This window comes from Osmerus mordax, chromosome 24 (assembly GCF_038355195.1).
Source record: "Osmerus mordax isolate fOsmMor3 chromosome 24, fOsmMor3.pri, whole genome shotgun sequence".
In the NCBI taxonomy this organism is placed as follows: domain Eukaryota; kingdom Metazoa; phylum Chordata; class Actinopteri; order Osmeriformes; family Osmeridae; genus Osmerus; species Osmerus mordax.
This window is the reverse complement of record NC_090073.1, coordinates 10,127,994-10,150,261: the sequence shown is the minus strand read 5'-3', so window position 1 is coordinate 10,150,261 and position 22,268 is coordinate 10,127,994. Positions and strand designations below refer to the sequence as shown.

Genomic DNA, 22,268 nt, shown 5'->3' with positions numbered 1-22,268 from the left:
GGGGGGCCCTAATCTGGCCCCTTGGCCACTGGATTAAGAGGGGGGGAGGGGGCAGTCTCACCCGGACTGTGGAGGTTTGTCTGGGAAAGAGCGACAACTCAGCTCCTTCCCAGAATTCTTTGAATGACCTTGGGAGTAAGTGCTCTCTTTCTGCCTCTGTCTCTCTGCCTTTCTCTCTGTTTCCTTCCATCTCCATTGCCAGTGACAGCAAAGCATCAATGAATCTTAATATATGATTTACAATTTTTTTTATCCTTAATTATTTTAATATTTTTTACTCAGTAGCGCCTCAACTCCATCTCCCTTCCACACTAGAATGGAGACGGTAGTGTCTGAGACTGGCTGAGAGTGTGGACCTCCTCCTGCTCCTCATCAGGTCGACCGACCGTCTGTCCTTCCATCCCCGATACAAGAGAGAAGCGGAGTGGATGGAAGGATGAGAAAGGAAAAAGGGATGCACAATGAGCTGTGTCGCATGACTGCTTCCTGTCTTCCGAGGTAGTGGATCTGCTGCAGTTTCAAACCTTCCTCTTCATGCAGGAAGTGAAGCGCGTCCAGGCTGTCAGGTGTTGATGACAGAGATTCCAACTACAACTGGTATGTTTTGATTTGACAGTTGAACCCAACTGCAATATACCACGAGCATATTTCTCGCATTGCATCAAGGTGTTGAAATGCAGTCGTCCACGTCACGCTAAATACTTGCTTTATCGCCAGAATAACAATTCAATGTTTTTACTTGCAGACAGTAAAAAATTATTCTCCTCGGCCCCCCCTCACCCTCAATCATGTCGCATTATCTCTAACACAACTCATTCGCTGAACCTCGCAAATAAAAAGCGTCCCCTATTTCTGAATTTCGGCTACTTTTTACCACTTGGTCTGACGTCACCTAGGCTGAAACCGCACAAACGCCGGGTGTTAATAACGGCCTGTCATTCGCCGTGTACCCAGACTGTGGAGATATGCGAGGGGGTAAAGGCACAAATCTTCCCCTCAGGGCAGTAGGTACTGGGATCCCTGCCATGGCTTTGAAGTTGATATTGCCCAGAAATGAGTCCAGGACAAAGAGGAGATGAACTAGCAGGGCAGGGAGTCTATCGGGGCCTGTGTTTTGACGGAGGACAAGGAGGGAGGGGAGCATCCTTTCTCTTGTGATTAATCACTCGCTTCCTTGCAGTTCAATGGACTGACGGACAAGTCTGTGTGTGTATGGATTACACCTGTAATAATAGACAACAGAAACGCCATTCATCACCCCCTTCCTCCACCCTGCCCCTCCCTCTTTAAGGTGTTAGCTGAGAGGAAACATCACACCTTGGTGTAGCTGCTTTTCAGGGTCATAATCTGGGCTCAGAATCAGATCTCAGATATGCTTATTGTCAAACTATTAGAGAACATATCTTTTGCTTTGGTCATGATTCTGCTGAGACAACAGGTAATAATTTGCACCACATGATGTTGTATAACCAAACTATACATTTACATCTATACAAACTGTCACACTCAAAGTCATGTATACAATATGAATGGGAATCAGGGGGGAATCTGGGCCTGGGCCGTTACACATGTACACACACACACAAATGTATATATTAATAAATAATCAGGACAATAGTTCTTTTAAAATGTGTTCAAACAGGATGTGATCAATAAGAAAGTGGGCTGAGGGCTGTGGAGGTCATGAGGGGTACCATCTGGTCTGTACAGTATGTGTGGGGAAGGGTGTGTGTGTTGAGAGAGAGAGAGAGACAGATCTCCAACACACACATTATATATTCATCATAAAGTTTCTCAACTTTTTTGTCGTATAAACCTAGTACAGAACATTCTAATCATATTGGGGGCATCATGGATATTTTATTTCAGATTTTGAGATGTTGTTTTTCATTCTACTTTTCTGTGCTTTTTTCTGTTCATTCAATTGTATCCTTTATCCCATGGGCCTGAAGAAAGCTATTAGAACTGAAACAGAACAACAAGAAGAGTGTGTGTGTGTGTGTGTGTGTGTGTGTGTCAGAGTGAACTTACGGCCTTTTACATTACCCCGAGCACCTGCAGGGGAAAATGATCTTCTTATTTTAGCCATGCCAGAGAGAATAGGAGGTTTTAAAGAGAGAGATGCCTCAGAGGGAAATATTTGAAATCCACTCAAACATACTCTGATACATTATACAATAAACATGTGCCAATCACTCCTATTCAGCCTCCTACATCCACTGAAAAGTGCAGCCTGGATTTAGGAACATCACTCTACTGCCCCCCTTTGGACCACACGGTAACTACATCCCAGAGACCTCTTGCAAAGGTGAACAATTTGCTAATGAACAATCCCCAGCAAATTGCAATCCCCCCTCTCTACGCGCAACATATTAATTTCTCTAATTATACAGTTTATTCGTTTTCTTGGTTCGGCAGGTATGAAGGCCTCCCTCGCCTCACCTGGGAACGGCCAAGTCCAATCACATAATCCAAATCCATGAAATAAATAACGAGCAGTTTGACTCAGAGACGCGTTTGACGGGGAGGGCGTACTGCTTATGTTGTGTTTTAATTGTATGAGGATGCATTCACTTTGTCAGAGCTAATTATGGATTAGCACTCGCTAGCTCTAGCACTCGCTAGCTCGGCCCGGCTGGGGAGACCTTTAATTGTACGCTGACTGGCTGTTGGAAACCTGTCAACAAACCTCCATGACAACCACATGCACGCCTGTACCAAGGGGTTTTCTGTTTTCTTTTTTTTTTCCTGAGATTAATTAAGATTGCATTATTTGTTTTCTATAGGCTACTGTATAAAATACATTACCTATTTTAGTGGCTGTAAACTGCGACAGATTTAACTTCTAATTTGCTGACTTGATTTGGCTTACGTTAGAGAAACCTGCAGCTTGTTTACATACAGTGCGCTGTGAAATAACTCTAAGCCCTTCTTTTATTCTCGAGTAGCGTTCGCAATGTATCATGAATTTATACATTGAAGTGTTTAATAAAACACAGTGCTTTAATTAATAATACACTATGACTTGCTGGTCCTAGTCAAAGGTTTGCGTCCATGTTGTGACCTGGGGCCCCTGTTCCATAAAGCGAGCTCACCGAGTAAGCCAGGCTTAAGGTGTCAGTTACTTTCCCTGACATTAAGCCTGGCTTATTCTGTAAACTCGCTTTATGGAACAGGCCTCTGCTCACCGCCCAAATGAACAGGAAAAGCACCACAACAAATATCGCCGGTTTCTCCTGACAGTGTGACCTTAACAAAAACTGGAGCGAGCCCTACTTGCAGCCTAATGCACACAGGCTGTCCCACCCTCCCACTACCAAAGTGCTAATGAGTTTCAATGACGGTTTTGCCTTCATCCCAAATGGCCTACTGTAACTCTTCCAAAGCCTGTCACCCATTTGACCATATGCATAATGTATCAAAAACAGAGCACTACAAGAGCTTTTCCTCCCCTCCTTGAAGTATTATTTATAACCCCACCGAGACTAAATGATTCCTGTAGGAGCAAGTAGCGGTTCAATAGATAGAGATAAGTGAGAGAAAGGAAGAGAGAGAGTGTGAGAGGTAGAGCGAGAGGAGGAGGAGGGGTTGTGAATATTGCGGCAGACTGGCATTCATGACTTATTCATGTGTGCATATCAGAAGAGGACGCGGCCATTTTTAATGTAAGATGTAAGAGTTCCAGGGGGTCTGAGGTGCGCTGGCCGGCTGACTAATGGCCCACAGTACACTCCGAGGTTAGACAGTACAGCCCAGCCAGTCTCCCCACACAAACAGGGGAATCATTTGCTTCTCCCCCCCATCCCCCCCCCCCCCCCAAGTCTGGTGTATTGATTGATTAATCACTCTGCCGATGAACTAACAGATACTGACCTTTCAGAGGTCCATGAGCATTTAGCCTCCTAAAGTCTGCAACAAAAAAAAGGGCATCGATCATTTAATGGAACATCAAGCCTCGGCACAGATTAGCCGACCAGCATTTTGTCAAGCGCGCACCCACCCCCCATCCCGATCAATGGGCCTTCGATACATTGACCTTCCCTGAAAGTAAACAACAACACAAGAGGCCAGGGGATTACGGCTACTAACCCTCATCATCATTATTATCATGATCATTGTTGTTTGGATCTGAGATAATGAACATACGCCTCCATCGTGGCAGTCTGTAGGGATTGTGTTTTGAACAGAGACTACATGCTAACATCACAGGGAGAACTAGCAGTGCTGCCTACCCTGTGGGGTTGGGCTTAAAGGCTGCGAAACTTGTTTAATTTCTATAGCTTGTTACTGTTACTTGTATTTCTTGTTGTTTTGGTTTTGTGTGCACAATCGTAATGCGTAGCACACACTCCTGGGGAGACGGGAAGTTGTCATCCCCAGGAGGAAGTGACACCGACTCTTAATGGCGAAAAGTATGTCAATGATCCCATCCCCGACCAACTCATCTTTAAACACGATGTTCCACAACCCAACGCTACATCCTTAGTGTCCCAAACAAAACAGCGAAACAAACAATGTAAACATGACAGCTGGAGCTGTACTATGGGGCTCTGAGGGGGTCCCAGGCCCTCACGAGGACTGCGGGCATGAAATGAACTGGATGCACAAGTAAAAAAGAGGCGGCTTAACAAAAAAAAACGACAACGCAGCAGATCCATCCTGCATATCGGCAGGAGAGGTTGTGGGGGAGACTCCTGGAGCTGAACTGGCTTTCTCAATAGACATCAGGCCCATCCAGACTAATGGAGGATGACACGCAACATCATGCACCAACTAGATCCCAGACAGGCAGGAGTAATGGGTCATAAATTCGAGGCCCCGAGCAGGGTCTGTTAAAACTCGCCAGTGCACGAATGGCTAATGGTTTTCATCCACCCAGCCCCCACCCCGCGTCCCCTCCCCTCCCCCACCCCGCGTCCCACCCCTCACCCCCCTCTGCTTCTAGAGAAACCGCAAGCACTGCTGTGTGTCCGTCCGCGTGCACGCGTGTGTGTGTGTGTGTGTGGGGTAGAAGGGGTGGGGGGGGTCAAACTCAAACACACAAAGACAAACACACACACGCACCCCTCCTGCACTCTGTACCCTAAGGTGAAAAACCCAACCACCCTCCTAAAAAACGGTTTGCTTTTTAATTAATCACGCTGATACAATGGCGGCCGCCGGCTCGAGAGGCTTAAGTTCAAATCAATAGCACAAGCCAGGGCCCATGCCGTCAATACTTTACGAAGTGCAAAAATCATTGTGAGTCCTAGAGGCTCTGGCTGTCCCCAATAAAGCGCCCTGGGGACGGATACAGCCCTGGCAGACCCCTTGCTGTGCCCCGGATCTCCCAGCATGCATCACTCCTCTTTTGTTCTCTCCAGTCAGGCATGGAGGGCTCGATTCAGCTGGCACCCATCTCGGCCAGCGTGACAAAGACGCGGGCCGTGACCTGGTGTGTCGGGTCACGTACGCCCCTGGCGAGCCTTTCACAGACGCACTTCGCCCTGTGGGGCCAGAGTAGTGGTGTAGGAGGAACGGTTTTTATTTGGTTCGGTGTGCGAAGGGATAAAAGTTTCTTCAATTCCGTGAGCAGGGCGTTTGATCTCAAAGCCGACTACATCAACGTTGCTGGTTGTTAATGTGCATTGTGATCTAGTCCTTCATTGCTCTGATTGGTTTTCATGAGCAGACTTAATGTTATTGGAACAACTTTTACCTTTGCCCCTACAACGGGATATGTCAGTATGAATATAATATACTTCTGTAGTAATAATTGTAAAAGATTTTTTATATTGAGCCATTTTCAATACCTTTGATCTTGAAATTGCCTATGTCACTTACCTCCTAATGGTGGTTTTCCTTCTTTAAATTGAACATGATGATCTGCTTTAAGGCTCGAGCGCGCTAAGCTGGCAGGTCTTCCAGAGAGTGAAGCTAAAACAATGTGATTATAAAAAGCTAATGAGGTGAGCAATGAAAAATGATCCAGTGGTGATTAACTGTTCTATTCCAGAGTTACACTTCCCCAAAGCGATTACTCACTTCATTGGTCCAACACATTGCCTAGAAACCAGATGACCACTTCATGAAGCCAAATTATATTTTACATTTAGTCATTTAGCAGACGCTCTTATCCAGAGCGACTTACAGTAAGTACAGGGACATTCTCCCTGAGGCAAGTAGGGTGAAGTGCCTTGCCCAAGGACACAACGTCCTTTTTGGCACATTTGTGTCTTTAAGTCTTAAGTTTTTATAATGGTCCATGGCAATTAAAGACAAAACTCAACTAAAAGAACAACTGTAGTGTAACAACCCAACAACACCGTACCTACCAAATGAGGCTGGTATTTCTGCATTCAGCACACACTTGTGGCCCTAACTCTGTCTATCACTGGATGTCTCCTCTGAGGTGATTCCTGGTCTGCTATTGAGCCGCCCAGCTCAGCAGCTGACCCAGATTGATTCTGGATAGTGTTTCCTGTGGAACATAACCCTGTCTGACCGCCAGGGAACCTGGGGACACCCCTGTGCTCTGATCAATGCTGCGGGTGCTGGTGAAGAGAGAGTCAGGAAGACATGCTGTCTGGGGCCATGGAGGACCTGAACACCTCCACACTCACAGGACACACACAGGCCAGGACTCACACACACACACAGGCCATGACACACACAGGCCATGACACACACACACACACAGGCCATGACACACACACACAGACACACAGGCCATGACACACACACACAGAGGTCACACCCACACACAGTCGAAGGTCAGGACACACACACACACTTGCAGGCCAGGACGACACACACACACAGTTAGTTTTTGAATATTTTAGGCATAACATTATGAAAATGTACCTAATCAGCATTTACCAACTTATAAATGACCTATTTTATGTGTTGATGTGCATTGTTTACCTAATTTATCATACATATACATGAATTCCTTTAGCCTAGACACATAATATGTCAGAATTAAAGGACAGTCCCAAAGTGAATGTCATTGGCGGTCACTGGTGCAGGGCTCTTTTTAGACTAAATTAAAATGAGTCTAGGTACACACTGCCATCTGGTGGCAGACAGATGTAATGCACATATCTGCGAGGGGCCTGTTGTGGGCCCTTAAACATAGGTTATCTGGAGATGCCAGACAGATCCAAGGGTACATTTACGGCGACGTAAGGCCAGAACTTGGAGAAATCAGGCGAGCAATTTCAACACAGTGGACAGTGACGCGGATTCACCATTTAGTTTAACTGTGTGACACGGCGGTCTGAAACCCAAGCAGCAGCAGCAAAGCCAGTTTCTGTGACGACAAGGCTGTCATTCCATACAAATAATATGAAACACTTTATCCTACCATTGATGTCTTCATCCAGCGAGGCCGAGGGTCAGGTTGAATCCAATCCAGCACAAAGGACACTGAATCCACTGTAGCTGCCACGAACTGTCCAATTTCTCAATCTCAATCTCGTTTGAACACGCCAAAAACTGTATTGTGTCCTGATATTTTGGCGCCATCATCCTCTCCTTTGTCCTTGGACACTTGTTATCAATAACCACGGTAAAGTGAGTTTAGAGGGGGCCTTCTCCATTACCGGATAGTTTCAAAATAACTTCTGTGACTGAAGCAGCGTTCGAAAAAATCTGGTGACGTCTTTTGTATACCCCAAATACGATGTAGCCGATGGTCACAAGGCCCTTTTCATAACAGGTGATAATAGGGCAGGCAGCTTCTGTTGTGTTGAATTTCCACTTCACTACATTTAGTAGTATAGCAAAGAAAAGAAATTCATCCCAAACCCTCTCAACTGTGGACACATCTTCTGTATTGACGTTTGCTAGCTTCGTGCTCCTCGTTAGCGACGTTTTCACTTTTTAGGCTAGTAGTAACCTAGACTAGAGCTAGGGTCAGGTACTACTAATTTGCCAGACATGAAGATTGAGTTGTTTAGAGTGAGAATAAGTTTATGAAAACATAAGGCCGCCATATTCTTTCTCTGCTCTAGCTCCTTTTGCTTTATTACGGCCGACGTTTACTTTTTTGACATTTTAGCCACCACAGACAGATTACGGTTAACTTACTACTAACGAACAGGAGATACACCGCGTCGCGTGCACTTTCAAAGTCAGAGGTCTAGTTCGTCCAAATGACGCACTTGACCTACGCGCACGGAGAGAAACAACAGAGGGGGGGAAAGCTGAATGAAAGATTGACGTGGGTAATGATTGATTGTCACATTATCTCCTCTTGATTTGAAAATTATTGTTTCGAAATACAAGAAAGGAAACAACAACCATTTCGAAACACATGAAATATTTCATTTCTCTAACAATAGACCCCCAGAATGGTTCACCAGAAACAGATGCTGCTAAAAGTTATTGTGGGTGCAGTCGGGTACTGGGGAGGACAACAGAACGTCACGCTACAGATTCCTGACAATTTCAGCGATAGACCACAACCAAGGCGCCTCAGCATAATAAGCGCCTTGCGTTTTTGTAATTGTATAACTGAACTGCACACTACAGGACATCGTTCTTGTCCTGTGAGTCTCCAGTCCGTTTCAAGATTAAAACTGAGAAGTCTTTATTAAACCTGAACCCGTCTATCAAGCCAGGTCTTGAGGGACAAAATAAATAAATAAAAATGTTTGAGAATTCCTCGACTAATACAGTGGGGACAATGATTGGCTAGCCTACATCTGAGAAATGAAATAAAATTCAATGGATAACTCCAAATTGGTTATGACACCATTATTATGTCTTTTATATATATATATATATATATATATATATATATATATATATATATATATATATATATATATATTGCGGTTAAACTATACGTATCCTTGTTATAGGATGCAAATAAAAGAGCAATATTTAGGAACGACCAAACGTCATCGCTGACTCATGAACGCCCAGTCAAATCTAATAGGCCCAGTCATTTATGGAGCAGTCTGCTAAAAGTTTGTCAACTACTGAAAGGAACAGAAGGAGGGTTAACCATCATTACAACGGACGTGAAAATGTTATCAATCGGAAAGGATATTCTCGTTAGTCTTATCATTCTTTGTAAGTAGAATCATTTATAAACGTAGGCACAATACAATCATTATGCAACCTTTAGTTTGTTAGTATTAGAAGTAGATAACAAGCGTGATAAGATTGGTTTAGGCTACGTGTTTCTCCCATTTGACAAAGTAAAATAGAATACTTGTTTGTAAATATGTATCGTATTAACGTAAATGTTCTTTACATGGTGTTAAGCAAATATCCGTTTTCCCATTATCAAGTTTCTTTCCGATATCCATACAATAACATATTTGACATAGCCTAGTTACATTAAAAGTTTCAAAAATGTTCAGTAAACTTGCACCTGACACACATTTGAAGGACGACCTAATCCCTAATCATTACACAAATAATGTTGAGGATATCAACAAGTTGGTTGTCTGCTATAGGCTACTGTGCGGAACCTAATGTATTAAACTGACAATAGAATTCTTAGTTTCAAGTTGTATAATGTTACCCTTTTTGATACTACACAAACACGTAATGGAGGTTGGGATGGATTTTTCTCAGAGAAAATAATAATTAAAACCAGACGCATTCTAATACCTTGTGTTTTATTTCTGAAACAAATACAACTCCCAGTTTTTTGGGGGGGTCTCTGTTAAAGCATACATCATAGTCACAAGCTATGGACTGCATGCATACACATCGGTCTGACAAGCTTGAGCTTGTGGGTGAAAGCTGTATGGAGCAAGTACATTCCATGCCCTCAGGAGTATTTTTTTCTTTTAAGGACACAGCCACTACCTGTGAGACGTGCGCCTCACTTTGTACACCATTTTGGATCGCACAGCGGTTTGGTAGAAATATGTTGTGTTTGAGGATGTTTTGTGAGGATGATGGAGAATGTTTGCTAAACTCAAGCCCACTCCTAAAAAGGGGGATTCTAGATGGATGTGAGAGATGTATCTCTAACTTGTTACTTTAGTATTGTAACATGTATATCATTCAGCAAACTATAAAAACTATACCCAATCATTTCCCAAACCCTTTTTGTTTCTTCCCCAGTTGACAGGTTTGGGTCGTCGGTGCTCTTCAACGTTGGCACATCCGGTGCCAAGATCTTCTCTGGGCCCACTGATGGACAGTTTGGCTACACCGTTCAGCAGCTGACCAATCATCAAGGAAAATGGTACAGAATGAGGAACTCTGATCACCCAATGCAGACACACTTCCTTGTGATTCTGAAAGACTTCCTGTTCTTAGATATTAATGTCCTGTTATAGACGGACGATTAATTTATTCCTCAGAAGATCATCTATTTTTAAATGTTCCCCCTTAAACATGCCCTCCATACTTAGAAATGCCTGTTGACATGACTGTCAAACCCATTCATTTTCTCATGAATATTTCAGGTTCAGTATTTTCGAGTATGACTGATCAGTGAGTGTAACCACTACACTCAGTTGTTGCACAACTGTGCTGCTTTCAAGGCCATGTTTAATATAGTGTCATGCATTTGGAAATATGAACACTTTCATGGTACAAAAAAGAATATGTATGTATAAATGTTTATAAGCGTGGAGGAAATCCAAACGTGAGGCGTTTCTGCTTTCTAGGCTCCTGGTTGGTTCTCCCTGGAGTGGTTACCCTCAAAACAGGAAAGGAGACATTTATAAGTGTCCTGTATCGGGATCCACAATCAGTTGTGACAAGCTCAACATTCAGGGTAAAGCCCACGTACACACATTTTAAACCTTAAGTGAGACTGTCACACACACAAAAAAAAGTTGTTTTCATCATAACGTTAACCTTTGACCACATTATCAAAGACATGGCTCCCTATTGTAACAGGAGTTATCTAAACTACATTTATTTCACAGTGTCTTGTAACTGGAATTATAAACATTGAGAACCCTTTCTGTGTTGTTAGACTCTATGGATATTCCCAATGTGAGAAACATCAACACCAACATGAGTCTCGGTCTGGCTCTAACTCGCAGGACCAATGGATTCATGGTAAGACATTTACATTACATTTAGTCATAGAGGCAGACGCTCTTATCCAGAGCGACTTACAGTAAGTACAGGGATATTCCCCCCGAGGCAAGTAGGGTGAAGTGCCTTGCCCAAGGACACAACGTCATTTGGCACAGCCAGGAATCAAACTGGCAACCTTATGATTACTGGCCCGACTCCCTCACCGCTCAGCCACCTGACTCCTACTTTTCACTGCTTCTACGAAGGCTGCAATTGTTGTGATGTTGTACTGTATTCATTTAGCCCACACTTTTATCAAAAGCGGTGTACAGGGAGGATTTGAACCTGGGACCTCCTGATCTACAGTGAAATGTTCTACCACTGAGTGATGCCTTCCTGTTTTGCATGTAAATCATTGACACTTTTAAAACTAGTGTGAAAACTCAACATTTAAAATGAATCACACTTCAAACGCCAACACCAAAAGGATGCTATTCAAATCTTCAAAAGTGTGTGTGCTCAGAATGATGCTTATTTTGTAGAGGAAAAGAGAAGTAAAAGCTCAGTTTTTCTGTCCGTGCAGACGTGCGGTCCACTGTGGGGGCAGCAGTGTGGAAGTCAGATATATTACCCAGGGGCTTGTGTTGAAGTCAGTCCTCTCTTCAAACCTCACCCTGCCTTCTCTCCTTCTGTGCAGAGTAAGACACTTTCATGTACCAGAGCATGTTGTTCCTGTTAAAAGATAAAAAAAGATTTTAAAAGATAAAAGACAGCGTGACAAAAAAACTTAAACTGTTATCAAAGTAATGTGATGTTGATGAAGAAAAGTTATATCTCTTCAGGAACAGTGTGACTAGTCCGTTGGATTCTGGGTTTATGAGTATTAAGCAATTTGCTGATTGGAGAGAATGTTTAACACACACCTTGACATGACAAGACAGAATACATGAACAGATGATAAGGCAACCGCTGATCTGCTGATCGTGATGAACATAAACACACAAACCCCTGATATCTTCCACACACGTGTTCCTCAGTAAGAGTTCAGGACATGTTATTGTTAAGGGTAATAATGGAACATACTTTTCGGACACTTTACTGCCATATTATTATGGAACAGTGGTTCAAGTAGCTGTGTAATGCTATCCATGTACCTTATTAATCACAACTTTCGACCATTCTTTCTCCAGCATGTGGAGGACCTATGGACATCCTCATTGTTTTGGATGGCTCGAACAGCATTTATCCTTGGACACCAATGAATGACTTCCTCACAAAGCTAATTCCTGCTTTAGACATTGGACCACAAAGTGCACTGGTTAGTATACAGTATAATGCATTGTAGATATGAAACTGAAATATTACAGGGCTCAAAAAAGTAAGATGTCCTGAATCAATTAATTGTGACCCTAGTGTCAGATACACAATTGGATATACATTTAAATTATCTGGACGTTTTTTGTTTTTCACCCAGGTAAGCGTCATCCAGTATGCAGTCGAAGCCAAGTTTGAATTCAGATTGAGAGACTACAATACCAAAAAGGGAGTTTTGGAAGCTGTTTCCAAAATCAACCAGATGTACGGTCACTCCACAAACACATTCCACGCCATCAGTTACGCCTGGTTCGTATTACTTTGTGGTACTTAAATCAACCAAACATTTAATTTCAGTTACCTTTCTGGCTGTAAGACTTCTAGGTAGGCCTATCCACCTAAAAGTTGATCACACTGTCCTCGTAAAAGTATTTTTAAATTGTACTTTTTTTCTTCAGTCTTGGAAAGCTTTGCAAGTTTGTTAAATTAAGTCAAATAGGTTGTCAAGTTGAGGGTTGTTTCCAGTCAGTGGGGTTTTCATGCGGATAGCGGCGGTAGGCCTGGCGTGCCCAAGGTGATGGTGGTGATCACCGATGGGGAGTCACATGACCGCGCCTTCAGGGACAACGTCATACAGGACTGTGAGAAACAACAAATAACCCGCTTTGGCATCGCTGTAAGTGATCAGACGACTCCTACATCATCTTTTCGGCTTTCGTTTTTATCTTGCTAATTTAACGATTAGCCTACCATGCAATACGATCCCCTTTCTTTGCGTTCTTAGCTTACTTTTTGAAACGTATTTGGAATCATTAGTTGTAGGCTACCAACTGTCGGAATTATATATTTTCTTTCACTTTGTCATTTCTGTGTTCTGCTTCTGGTCTTAGGTTCTGGGGTACTATTCTAGGAACAACATTGACACAACAAACCTGATAGCTGAGATCAAGTCCATCGCCAGTGTCCCCAGCAACAAGTATTTCTTTAATGTCTCCGAAGAGGCAGCACTGTCCACCATCGCTGGATCACTGGGAAACCGAATCTTCAGTATCGAGGGTACAGTTTTACTCAGAACTGTGTAATTTTCGTTGACAGGCACAGTAAAGAATTTCACTATCCAGAATGACTGGATAGTGAAATACTTTATACTGTGCACATGATAAACATATCACGTTACTTGACTGTTGACTTTGAGGTGTGAGAAAGCCAGTTTGAGATTTAAGGAGAGTATTCGATAACCATATTCAGACCTTCCTCATAATTACTTGAAGAGCAGCGTATTCTGGTTGTCTTGACTCACTAGGCACGGGGACCGCTGGTGAGAACTTCAAGATGGAGATGTCTCAGGTGGGCTTCAGCGCTCACTACTCCAGCTCAAAGGTTGGTCCCTGTCCTCTCCAGAGACAGGCTAGAATGCTAGCTTTAACAGGAGGGGGAACCTGGGCTTATTTTATTTTTTTCTAACAGGATGTGATGATGCTGGGGGCGGTGGGTGCGTACGGCTGGAGCGGAACTGTCGTTCACCTGACTGGAGCCCAAGTCAACATCTTCCCCTCCTCTGCGTTCGAGAACATCCTGCATGATAGAAACCACAGCTCCTTACTGGGTAAGCCATCATAAAGAACAGTGATTTTACTGTAAAAATATCTTAGGATCCAGTTATTTTACCTTCACTGTAAGCACAAGCACTACATTGTTGGCAGCTGGGTTTTAGAACATGTAAATGCATCTGGAGGTTGCAGGTTCAAATCCCCCTCTGTTCGTTGCTTTGGATAAAAGTGTCGGCTAAATGAACAGTGTTGCACTGCCCCATCCTACCAGATGTGATGTTCAGGTTGTGTATCATAATGGGGAGTCAGGTGGCTGAGCAGTGAGGGAATTGGGCTAGTAATCCGAAGGTTGCCAGTTCGATTCCCGGTCATGCCAACTGACGTTGTGTACTTGGGCAAGGCACTTCACCCTACTTGCCTCGGGGGAATGTCCCTGTACTTACTGTAAGTCGCTCTGGATAAGAGCGTCTGCTAAATGACTAAATGTAAATGTAAATCATAATGTTCCATGTCAAACTGCTTTTTGTCACAGGTTATTCTGTGACCACTTTAAGTGATGGAGCCTCTGAATACTTTGTGGCTGGGGCTCCCCGTGCTAACCACTCAGGTCAGGTGATCGTCTACACGGTCAACTCCCAAAAGCAGCTCACAGTGGTGGACTCAGAGAGAGGGAAACAGGTACTCACAGCATCCTTCTACAACTGGCAACAAACGCACCAAAAAATGCGGTGTCAACTTTACAGCCTGATTTCAACATTTTGAAGATTTTGTAAAGTAAAGACCCCAGTCTGTCCTCAGATTGGGTCGTACTTCGGGAGCGTGTTGTGTCCTCTGGATGTGGACCGAGACGGAGTGTCGGACCTGCTGCTGGTCGCGGCCCCGATGTTCATGAGTGACCTGAGGAAAGAGCAGGGGGTGGTCTATCTCTACTCCGTCACCAAGGTAACATCCAGAACGGGCAAAGAAAGGGGTGTTGGTGACGGTTATAGAATTAAGTGATGGCTTGACACCTTTTGTAGAGCACAGAGTCTTTGTAAATAAAGCTCCCGTCCTCTCTTTCCTGAAGGGGGTTCTGAGCGACCACGGCGTCCTCCAGGGTCCGGCCCCGGGGGAGAACGCCCGGTTCGGCACAGCGCTGTCGGCCGCCCCGGACCTGGACCTGGACGGCTGCAGTGACGTGGTGGTGGGGGCGCCCTTGGAGGACGGCGGGAGGGGAGCCGTCTACCTCTACAACGGGGAGAAGAAGACGCTACGCACACAGTTCTCTCAGGTGGGGGACGGGAGCTCGTGATGGGGTTGTGCCGGTTCTTTCAGGTGGGGGACGGGAGCTCGTGTTGGGGTCGTGCCGGTTCTCTCAGGTGGGGGACGGGAGCTTGTGTTGGGGTCGTGCCGGTTCTTTCAGGTGGGGGACGGGAGCTTGTGTTGGGGTTGTGCCGGTTCTCTCAGGTGGGGGACGGGAGCTCGTGATGGGGTCGTGCCGGTTCTCTCAGGTGGGGGACGGGAGCTTGTGATGGGGTCGTGCCGGTTCTCTCAGGTGGGGGACGGGAGCTCGTGTTGGGGTCGTGCCGGTTCTCTCAGGTGGGGGACGGGAGCTCGTGTTGGGGTTGTGCCGGTTCTCTCAGGTGGGGGACGGGAGCTCGTGTTGGGGTCGTGCCGGTTCTCTCAGGTGGGGGACGGGAGCTCGTGTTGGGGTCGTGCCGGTTCTCTCAGGTGGGGGACGGGAGCTCGTGATGGGGTCGTGCCGGTTCTCTCAGGTGGGGGACGGGAGCTTGTGTTGGGGTCGTGCCGGTTCGGTGTAAGGGTGTTGATTGACCTTCCAAACACCGTCAACAGAGCAGAGATCCCTGCTGTTGCTGATTCATACGTTAATTTGTTTTATTCCAGAGAATCCTTGGGTCTAAACTAGACTCTAAAATGCAGTATTTCGGGAGGTCTCTGGACAGCTATGGAGATTTGAACGGTGACACCATTCCTGATGTTTCAGTCGGTGCGCATGGCAAAGTTATCCAGCTCTGGTGAGTTAGTCTTGTCAGGCATCATTGGGCAAGGACTACCAAAGTTTTTAATACCAACAAACACTTAACTAGCCTACTGAAATATTGAAATCAAGTTACCTCATAAAATCCGGTACATACAATCACAAACTGTTCCTGTCTACTTATTGTTCCACACCACTTAATTATACACACAGACATATCTTGAAAAGTATCTTGTGAAATGGATCAAGTCTTAACATCCTAGCCCCATCTGAGATATTTCCATTATGGATATCTAATCAGAAGCTAACGTACACCTCATGGTATTTTCCACCAGGTCTCTTGGAGTTGCCACGGTGATCGTCCGTGTGTCCTTTACACCTGATAATATCAACATCCTCAACAAACCCTGTTTGATTAGCGGCCGAAAGCTTTCCTGCTTTGAGGCCAAGGTGTGCTTCACAGCCTCCTTCAAGCCCAAGAATCCTGTCGGCCCTGTAGGTAAGGTGAGCATGCTGGCTTTGGAGATGGGTTTAGCTTAGCGGTTAGAGCATTTGAATAAATCCTCTTAAATGTAAAAAAAAAAATCAGGGAAAAGGTTAGAGGTACATAACTAACTTTTATTTCTCTAGTGATATCCTACAATGTTCTGCTTGACGCTGACCTGCAATCAACACATGTGACCTCCAGAGGGCTGTTCAGTCAAAACAACGATAGACTTATCTCTGGAAACCTGCAGATATCGTCTGTTCCTGTGTGCCAGCCCTACCAGATATACGTCCAGGTATCTGATGACACACGCACCAGGCGAAACTAGCAGGACAATACTAACCCTAACCCTAAATCTGTGTTTTTGCAGATTAGCAGCACTCACTGTCAAAAGTCAAAAACGAATCAAAAAGAATATCGGTGTAAATTGAAAAGCCTAGTTCTGTCAGGACAGGCTTAACATTTAAGTTAATTTTTAGCCTCACTTAACCCTCAGAATAGAATTTTTTGTGGTATAAATTTATTAAATTAATAACTTTAATATGTATTAATTTAAATTTGTATCTTTCAACAGGAAACCCCAGACTTTGTCAATTCTATCAGTTTACGTGTTGACATCAGTCAGCTGAACTCAGATTCCAACCCGGTGCTTAACGTCTTCTCCCCTCACGCATGGGAGTTTTTTGTAAGAATATTTACATGCTTCTGATTTATGCACACAGTCATATTTAGTAAGGCTGTTTCATCCGTCATATGGATTACATTTTCAGTTTGTGTCCTCTAATCATAACCTTTACAAGCTCTGCTGTGATATTATTTGAAAGCTTGGTGCGGAATTAGCTGGTATGGTCAGTTTAAAGGATTTGTTTGAATTCTTTGGGGAAACTGACGCAGAATGTTTGGTGGCAGATTCCCTTCTCCAAAGACTGTGGCTCCGACAAGGTGTGTGTCAGCGATCTGGTGTTGAAGGTAAACAAAGGAAAAGAGATACCTAGGTGAGTTCTGTCCTACTAGGACAACCATCATGGAAGAATGTGTGGATGTCTTCCATCTTATTTCACTGATACTTTCCAGTCAGAGTATCTAGGGTGATGATTCCTAACCATTGTTTTACCGACCTTTCTCACAATGTTGTGTTTAAAAGGAACAGTGTATTTGACATCCCGGACTTCATTTGTTCCGTAGATGTCACACCCTGCATGAACGTTTTTCAAGAGTTCTATTTAATTTTATACAAGCCTCTTTTACTAAAGAATTCCTTTAAAACTTATTGTTCAAGCTTCAACTCAGAGCTCAATCCTCATAAAATGGGTGTGGCTCCTTCAGCCAAGGCAGAACAGCTCAGAATCTATTTTCAGAACCTGGAGTGACAAACGATTAATAATACCAGCTCAAACTAAATACAATTTGAATGCCCCATTTTAGTGTCTGACCTAAACCATATTGTCAATAGAAGTTTTTGATATTGTATTATAGATGTTTTCCTGTTCTTGTGGCTTGTAATGGTTAGCTGCACACCATTGTTTATCTTGATTATACAAATGTTTCAGTTATCAGTTGTTGGATCTCTTCCTTGCAGTGATTCCACCATGCTGGTTAGCTACAAGAACCGTAGAATCTCATTTGAGGTTCTCGTGAGTAACAAGATGGAGAACGCATACAACACTCGGGTCTTGGCTACGTACTCAAAGAACCTCTTCTATGCTTCGATAACTCCCCCGGTGAGCTTTGAGTGACTGGTTAACCCTCGTGCTGCCTTCGGGTCACATGACCCAAAGGTTCATAACGAACCATCGTTGTGTTTACCCAATTTTACCCAATACAAAAACAAATAAAAATAATTTTCTTTTAACCATTCCAATGTGGGGGGTCTGAGACAGCCCAACAGTTAAAAGAAAATGCTTCACTTTGTTTTTGTATGAGGTAAATTTGTCGCAATACGACGGTGGGTCACAATGACTGATGGGTCAGAATGACCCGAAGATAACACAAGGGTTAAGGTGTTGAACTGAATCACCACATTAGATGGGCGTTTTTACCCTGTACACAACTGAGTCTGTAATTAATCCAAATTGTATTTAAAATCCAACACTTCCATTTAGTTTGGATATAAAGGAAAATACAAAACTAAAGACTGAATTGATTTCCTGGAGAGTTTGCTTGGAAAAAATATAACTGTGACTTGTTGTTCCAGAGCGAAGGGACTTCAGTGAAGTGCTCCACCTCTGCTGAACAGTCAGGCACCTTGGCCTGCCAGGTGGCCTATCCTGCCTTGAAGAGAGACCAGCAGGTCTGAAACAGTGATTCAACATGAGCTCCACACTAACATGCAACCCCGGCAACGCTTCCTGAACAACACTTCAGTATCTGTGTTTTCTCTCCTCTGCAGGGGAAGTTCTGGATCAACTTCGACTTCAACCTGAATCACTTACAGAAGCAAGCACAAGTCACGTTTGAGGCCAAAAGGTAGATTAGTTTTACATTTGCCTCATTTCTGAAAGAGAAAGATGACAAAGACAACAGTCAAAAGTACATGAACTCGTTTGTGCCTGATGTTGATGATGTGCAGTAAATGACTGTAATATCACCGACAGTGATGGCGAGGAGAAGAAGCCTAAAGACAACAAGGTGGTCGTAACGATCCCCGTCAGCTACGACGCAGAGGTCATCATGACCGCGTGAGTATCAGGACCGTTCGGTCTAGTGGGACCGTTCAGTCTCACTCAGGACAGTACAGCTTCATCAGGTCAACAGCAGGGTTTCCCGGCGACAGGCTTGTGTTGCTTAGGCGGCCGCCTTAACTGGAAAGTGCTGCGGGAAACCCTGAATAGCATGGTGGTTAGTAATGATAGAAGCACACATTTTGTATTTGTTCTAAATATGGTTAACTAAGAGTGCTGTAGTCGGTTTAAGTGACTGTACAAATGCCAAGAAAAAAGATAAAGTGAACTATTGGAACAACATTGATATATCAATCGCTATTTTGTAATATCATGTAATGTTTATGTCCCCAGGCAATCCAATATTAATTTCTATGTGGTGGACGAGGCTAAAGCAGTGAAGACCACCATTAACAACCTGGATGACATCGGGCCCGAGTTCAACTTTTTCCTAAAAGTAGGTCAATAAATATTTAAAATAATTGTGTGACAGTATTTCCATCATAAAGTAATAGTTACTGTAATATTTTAAATAAGTTACTGTATAAAGAACGTGTTTAGGGACGTGGTTAGGGAGGTTTGACGTCCACATGAGTTGAGAGTGCAGTGTGAATTTGATCAACATTGCTGCATATGTCTTTGGTTTATCGGTCCTACAGTAATTTCCCTTCTAGATTTCCACAGGCAACATTCCCGTCAGCCTGGTCTATCTCACCATCTTCTTACCCAACACCACCGATGCTGGAAACCCACTGCTCTACTTTACAGGCCTGAGCACGCAATCGGTGAGAGTCCAATCTGAAATACCTATTAACTAGTGCTTGAAACTACAACTCTTCTTCTCAACTGTACCTACAGTGTAATTCAACCATGGAAAATTTAGAATCTCGATTTTCCACTTCAATTTCCCTTTTCTCCACACATCCGTCCAGCCCCAAATACAACTTCTACACATGTATGCTTCTCGTGAAAGCTGGGGCGTTGCTGTCATAGTCATCCCGTTCCCCTCTCTGCTATGATGTGAAAGACACGCATGTTCAGAAGGTGAAAGACACGCATGTTCAGAAGGTGAAAGACACGCGTGTTCAGAAGGTGAAAGACACGCGTGTTCAGAAGGTGAAAGACACGCGTGTTCATAAAGTTGAAGACGCGTGTTCAGAAGGTTGAAGACACGCGTGTTCAGAAGGTTAAAAACACGCGTGTTCAGAAGGTTAAAGACACGCGTGTTCAGAAGGTTAAAGACACGCGTGTTCAGAAGGTTGAAGGGGCGTGTTCAGAAGGTTGAAGGGGCTTGTTCAGAAGGTTGAAGGGGCGTGTTCAGAAGGTTGACGGGCGTGTTCAGAAGGTTGAAGGGCGTGTTCAGAAGGTTGAAGGGGCGTGTTTCCCTTCTCCAGGGCAGTGCAGTGAGCTGTGACATCAACGGCCTGGTCGATCCTCTGAGGGTCGGTGTGAAGCAGCACAAAGTGTCCTTCAAGAAGGACAGCTTCAGAGGTCTAGATCAACTGGTGGGTGGTTCCTCAAATATAAATGTATAAATGATGTCGTCAAATACCAGCATTGTACTACAAACAAAGTACCCTATTTAACCATTGCTAAAAGTGGTTCAAATTGCACAATGTTCTGCCTCAGAACATTCCAAGCTAAACAAACGAAAGCGATTGAATGTTGACAGCTCCCACTATCCCTCTGTGAAAATGTTTGGAGGTGCTGTACCACACTAACACAGCGTCAACAATCTCCTACTTCACTTCCCCAGGATTGTGAGCATGCTCAGTGCACACTTGTGAAGTGCATCCTCAAAGACATGAAAGAAAAGAGCCACTACTTTGTGAACGTGTCATCCCGGATCTGGAGCAGCTCATTAGTCTCAGTAAGGATAAAACACTGACATCGTGAAATATTTCAGCATCACTACCAGTCTGTCTGCCGGACACTGTTACAACTCCATGTGCACGGTTAGGGTTAGAGATGTATAATTAAGATGAAGTAGGATAACAATACTTATGATTTATGATGTTTCATTTACGTTGTCGAATCACTCTCTCCATTACCTATTCTGTCACACAGTCGACGTTCCAAACAGTTGTGCTCACAGCAAGTGCAGAAATGAAGACTTCCCAGCCCAATCTACTCGTCATTGCCGTGAAGAAGTTACAGGTGATGGAAAGTGTATTTTACATCTACAATACTATGCTTCCAGCTCTGTCTCCTGCACCTGAGAATCATGGGTCGAAAAATACACGCACAACACATCTGAACGACAAGCCCAACTGACAAGGAATGATGAGGGAATGCTCATGAAACAGTGAATTAGTTTCAGACAAAAGGCTAAGAAACATGAGCGGTGTAGAGGCCTGGTTCTCTGTGGTGGAGACTCACCCGTCCTGTCCCTTCCAGGTCCTCCTCACGGTCAGCAAACCGGGGGAAACGGCAGACGTACCTGTGGGGGTGATCGTGGGTAGTGTGATAGGCGGGCTTCTCCTATTGGCTCTGGCTGTCGGCCTGCTGTGGAAGGTAACCATCTGTTTTCAACCTGGATATTTTTTTGCATATGGTATGCAAAACTGTATACAGTTTCACCCCTAAGGATTAAGACTGGATTAATCTGTCGTGCCTTAACTGTTTTTTTGTTACTGGCTTTTTTTATGTTTTAGTTTGGATTCTTCAAGAGGAAGTATAAACAGCTCCAGAAGGCAGCAGGGGAGGCGGAGAACGAGGACGAGCAGGGACCATGACGGAGAACCCAGCGAGGCCAGAACCTCATCTTGTATCCCACGGTGACGTGGGGCTGCAGAACCTCATCTCGTCTCCCACGGTGACGTGGGGCTGCAGAACCTCATCTCGTCTCCCACGGTGACGTGGGGCTGCAGAACCTCATCTCGTCTCCCACGGTGACATGGGGCTGCAGAACCTCGTCTCGTCTCCCACGGTGACGTGGGGCTGTTTCAGGGGACAGATCTTGAGCCTGATGAGGACTCTGGTCTGTAGGCCTGATGAGGACTCTGGTCTGTAGACACCCGACCTCCAGTACACTGGGTGGGGACTGATTCTGGTATTTATGCAGTAGGATTTTGTTATGTCTTTTTAAATGTTTATTGACCTAAAAAAGCTGTTTTAATACATTTCAATGGAGGGATTTAGCTCTTTATAAATTGTTTTTGTACAGAGGATTATTTATACATTTCAGATCATTTTCAGCTTTTACAAAATGTGTTTTTGTGGTCACAGAATCATTTTGCTATGAGATTCCACTTTACATTGTATTTTACCTCTGCAATTCAACAACTTGGCCCAGTCCA

At 44.2% G+C, this 22,268-nt stretch overlaps 1 protein-coding gene across 1 annotated transcript; it reads left to right on the top strand.

Annotated features, from left to right (window-relative positions):
* Positions 1-9,014: 9,014 nt before the first annotated feature.
* Positions 9,015-21,951, top strand: LOC136932710 (integrin alpha-2-like). Its single transcript, XM_067227933.1, has 30 exons — positions 9,015-9,060; positions 10,069-10,192; positions 10,620-10,729; positions 10,934-11,019; positions 11,564-11,678; positions 12,171-12,298; positions 12,455-12,603; positions 12,820-12,970; positions 13,185-13,350; positions 13,598-13,674; positions 13,762-13,900; positions 14,377-14,522; positions 14,643-14,786; positions 14,911-15,114; positions 15,729-15,859; positions 16,158-16,321; positions 16,453-16,604; positions 16,884-16,994; positions 17,219-17,304; positions 17,889-18,030; positions 18,504-18,599; positions 18,699-18,775; positions 18,904-18,987; positions 19,324-19,426; positions 19,644-19,754; positions 20,364-20,474; positions 20,726-20,839; positions 21,037-21,126; positions 21,367-21,483; positions 21,624-21,951. Exons 1-30 carry the CDS (start codon positions 9,015-9,017, stop codon positions 21,702-21,704), a joined length of 3,555 nt encoding a protein of 1,184 aa, XP_067084034.1. The 3' UTR covers positions 21,705-21,951.
* Positions 21,952-22,268: the final 317 nt, after the last annotated feature.

Excerpts from the sequence above, each read along its gene's own strand:
- LOC136932710 (XM_067227933.1), top strand. The coding sequence starts at position 9,015 with ATGTTATCAATCGGAAAGGATATTCTCGTTAGTCTTATCATTCTTT. Across the intron at positions 9,061-10,068 it reads CGTTAGTCTTATCATTCTTT|TTGACAGGTTTGGGTCGTCG; the intron begins GTAAGTAGAATC and ends TTTCTTCCCCAG. Across the intron at positions 11,679-12,170 it reads CTTCTCTCCTTCTGTGCAGA|CATGTGGAGGACCTATGGAC; the intron begins GTAAGACACTTT and ends TTCTTTCTCCAG.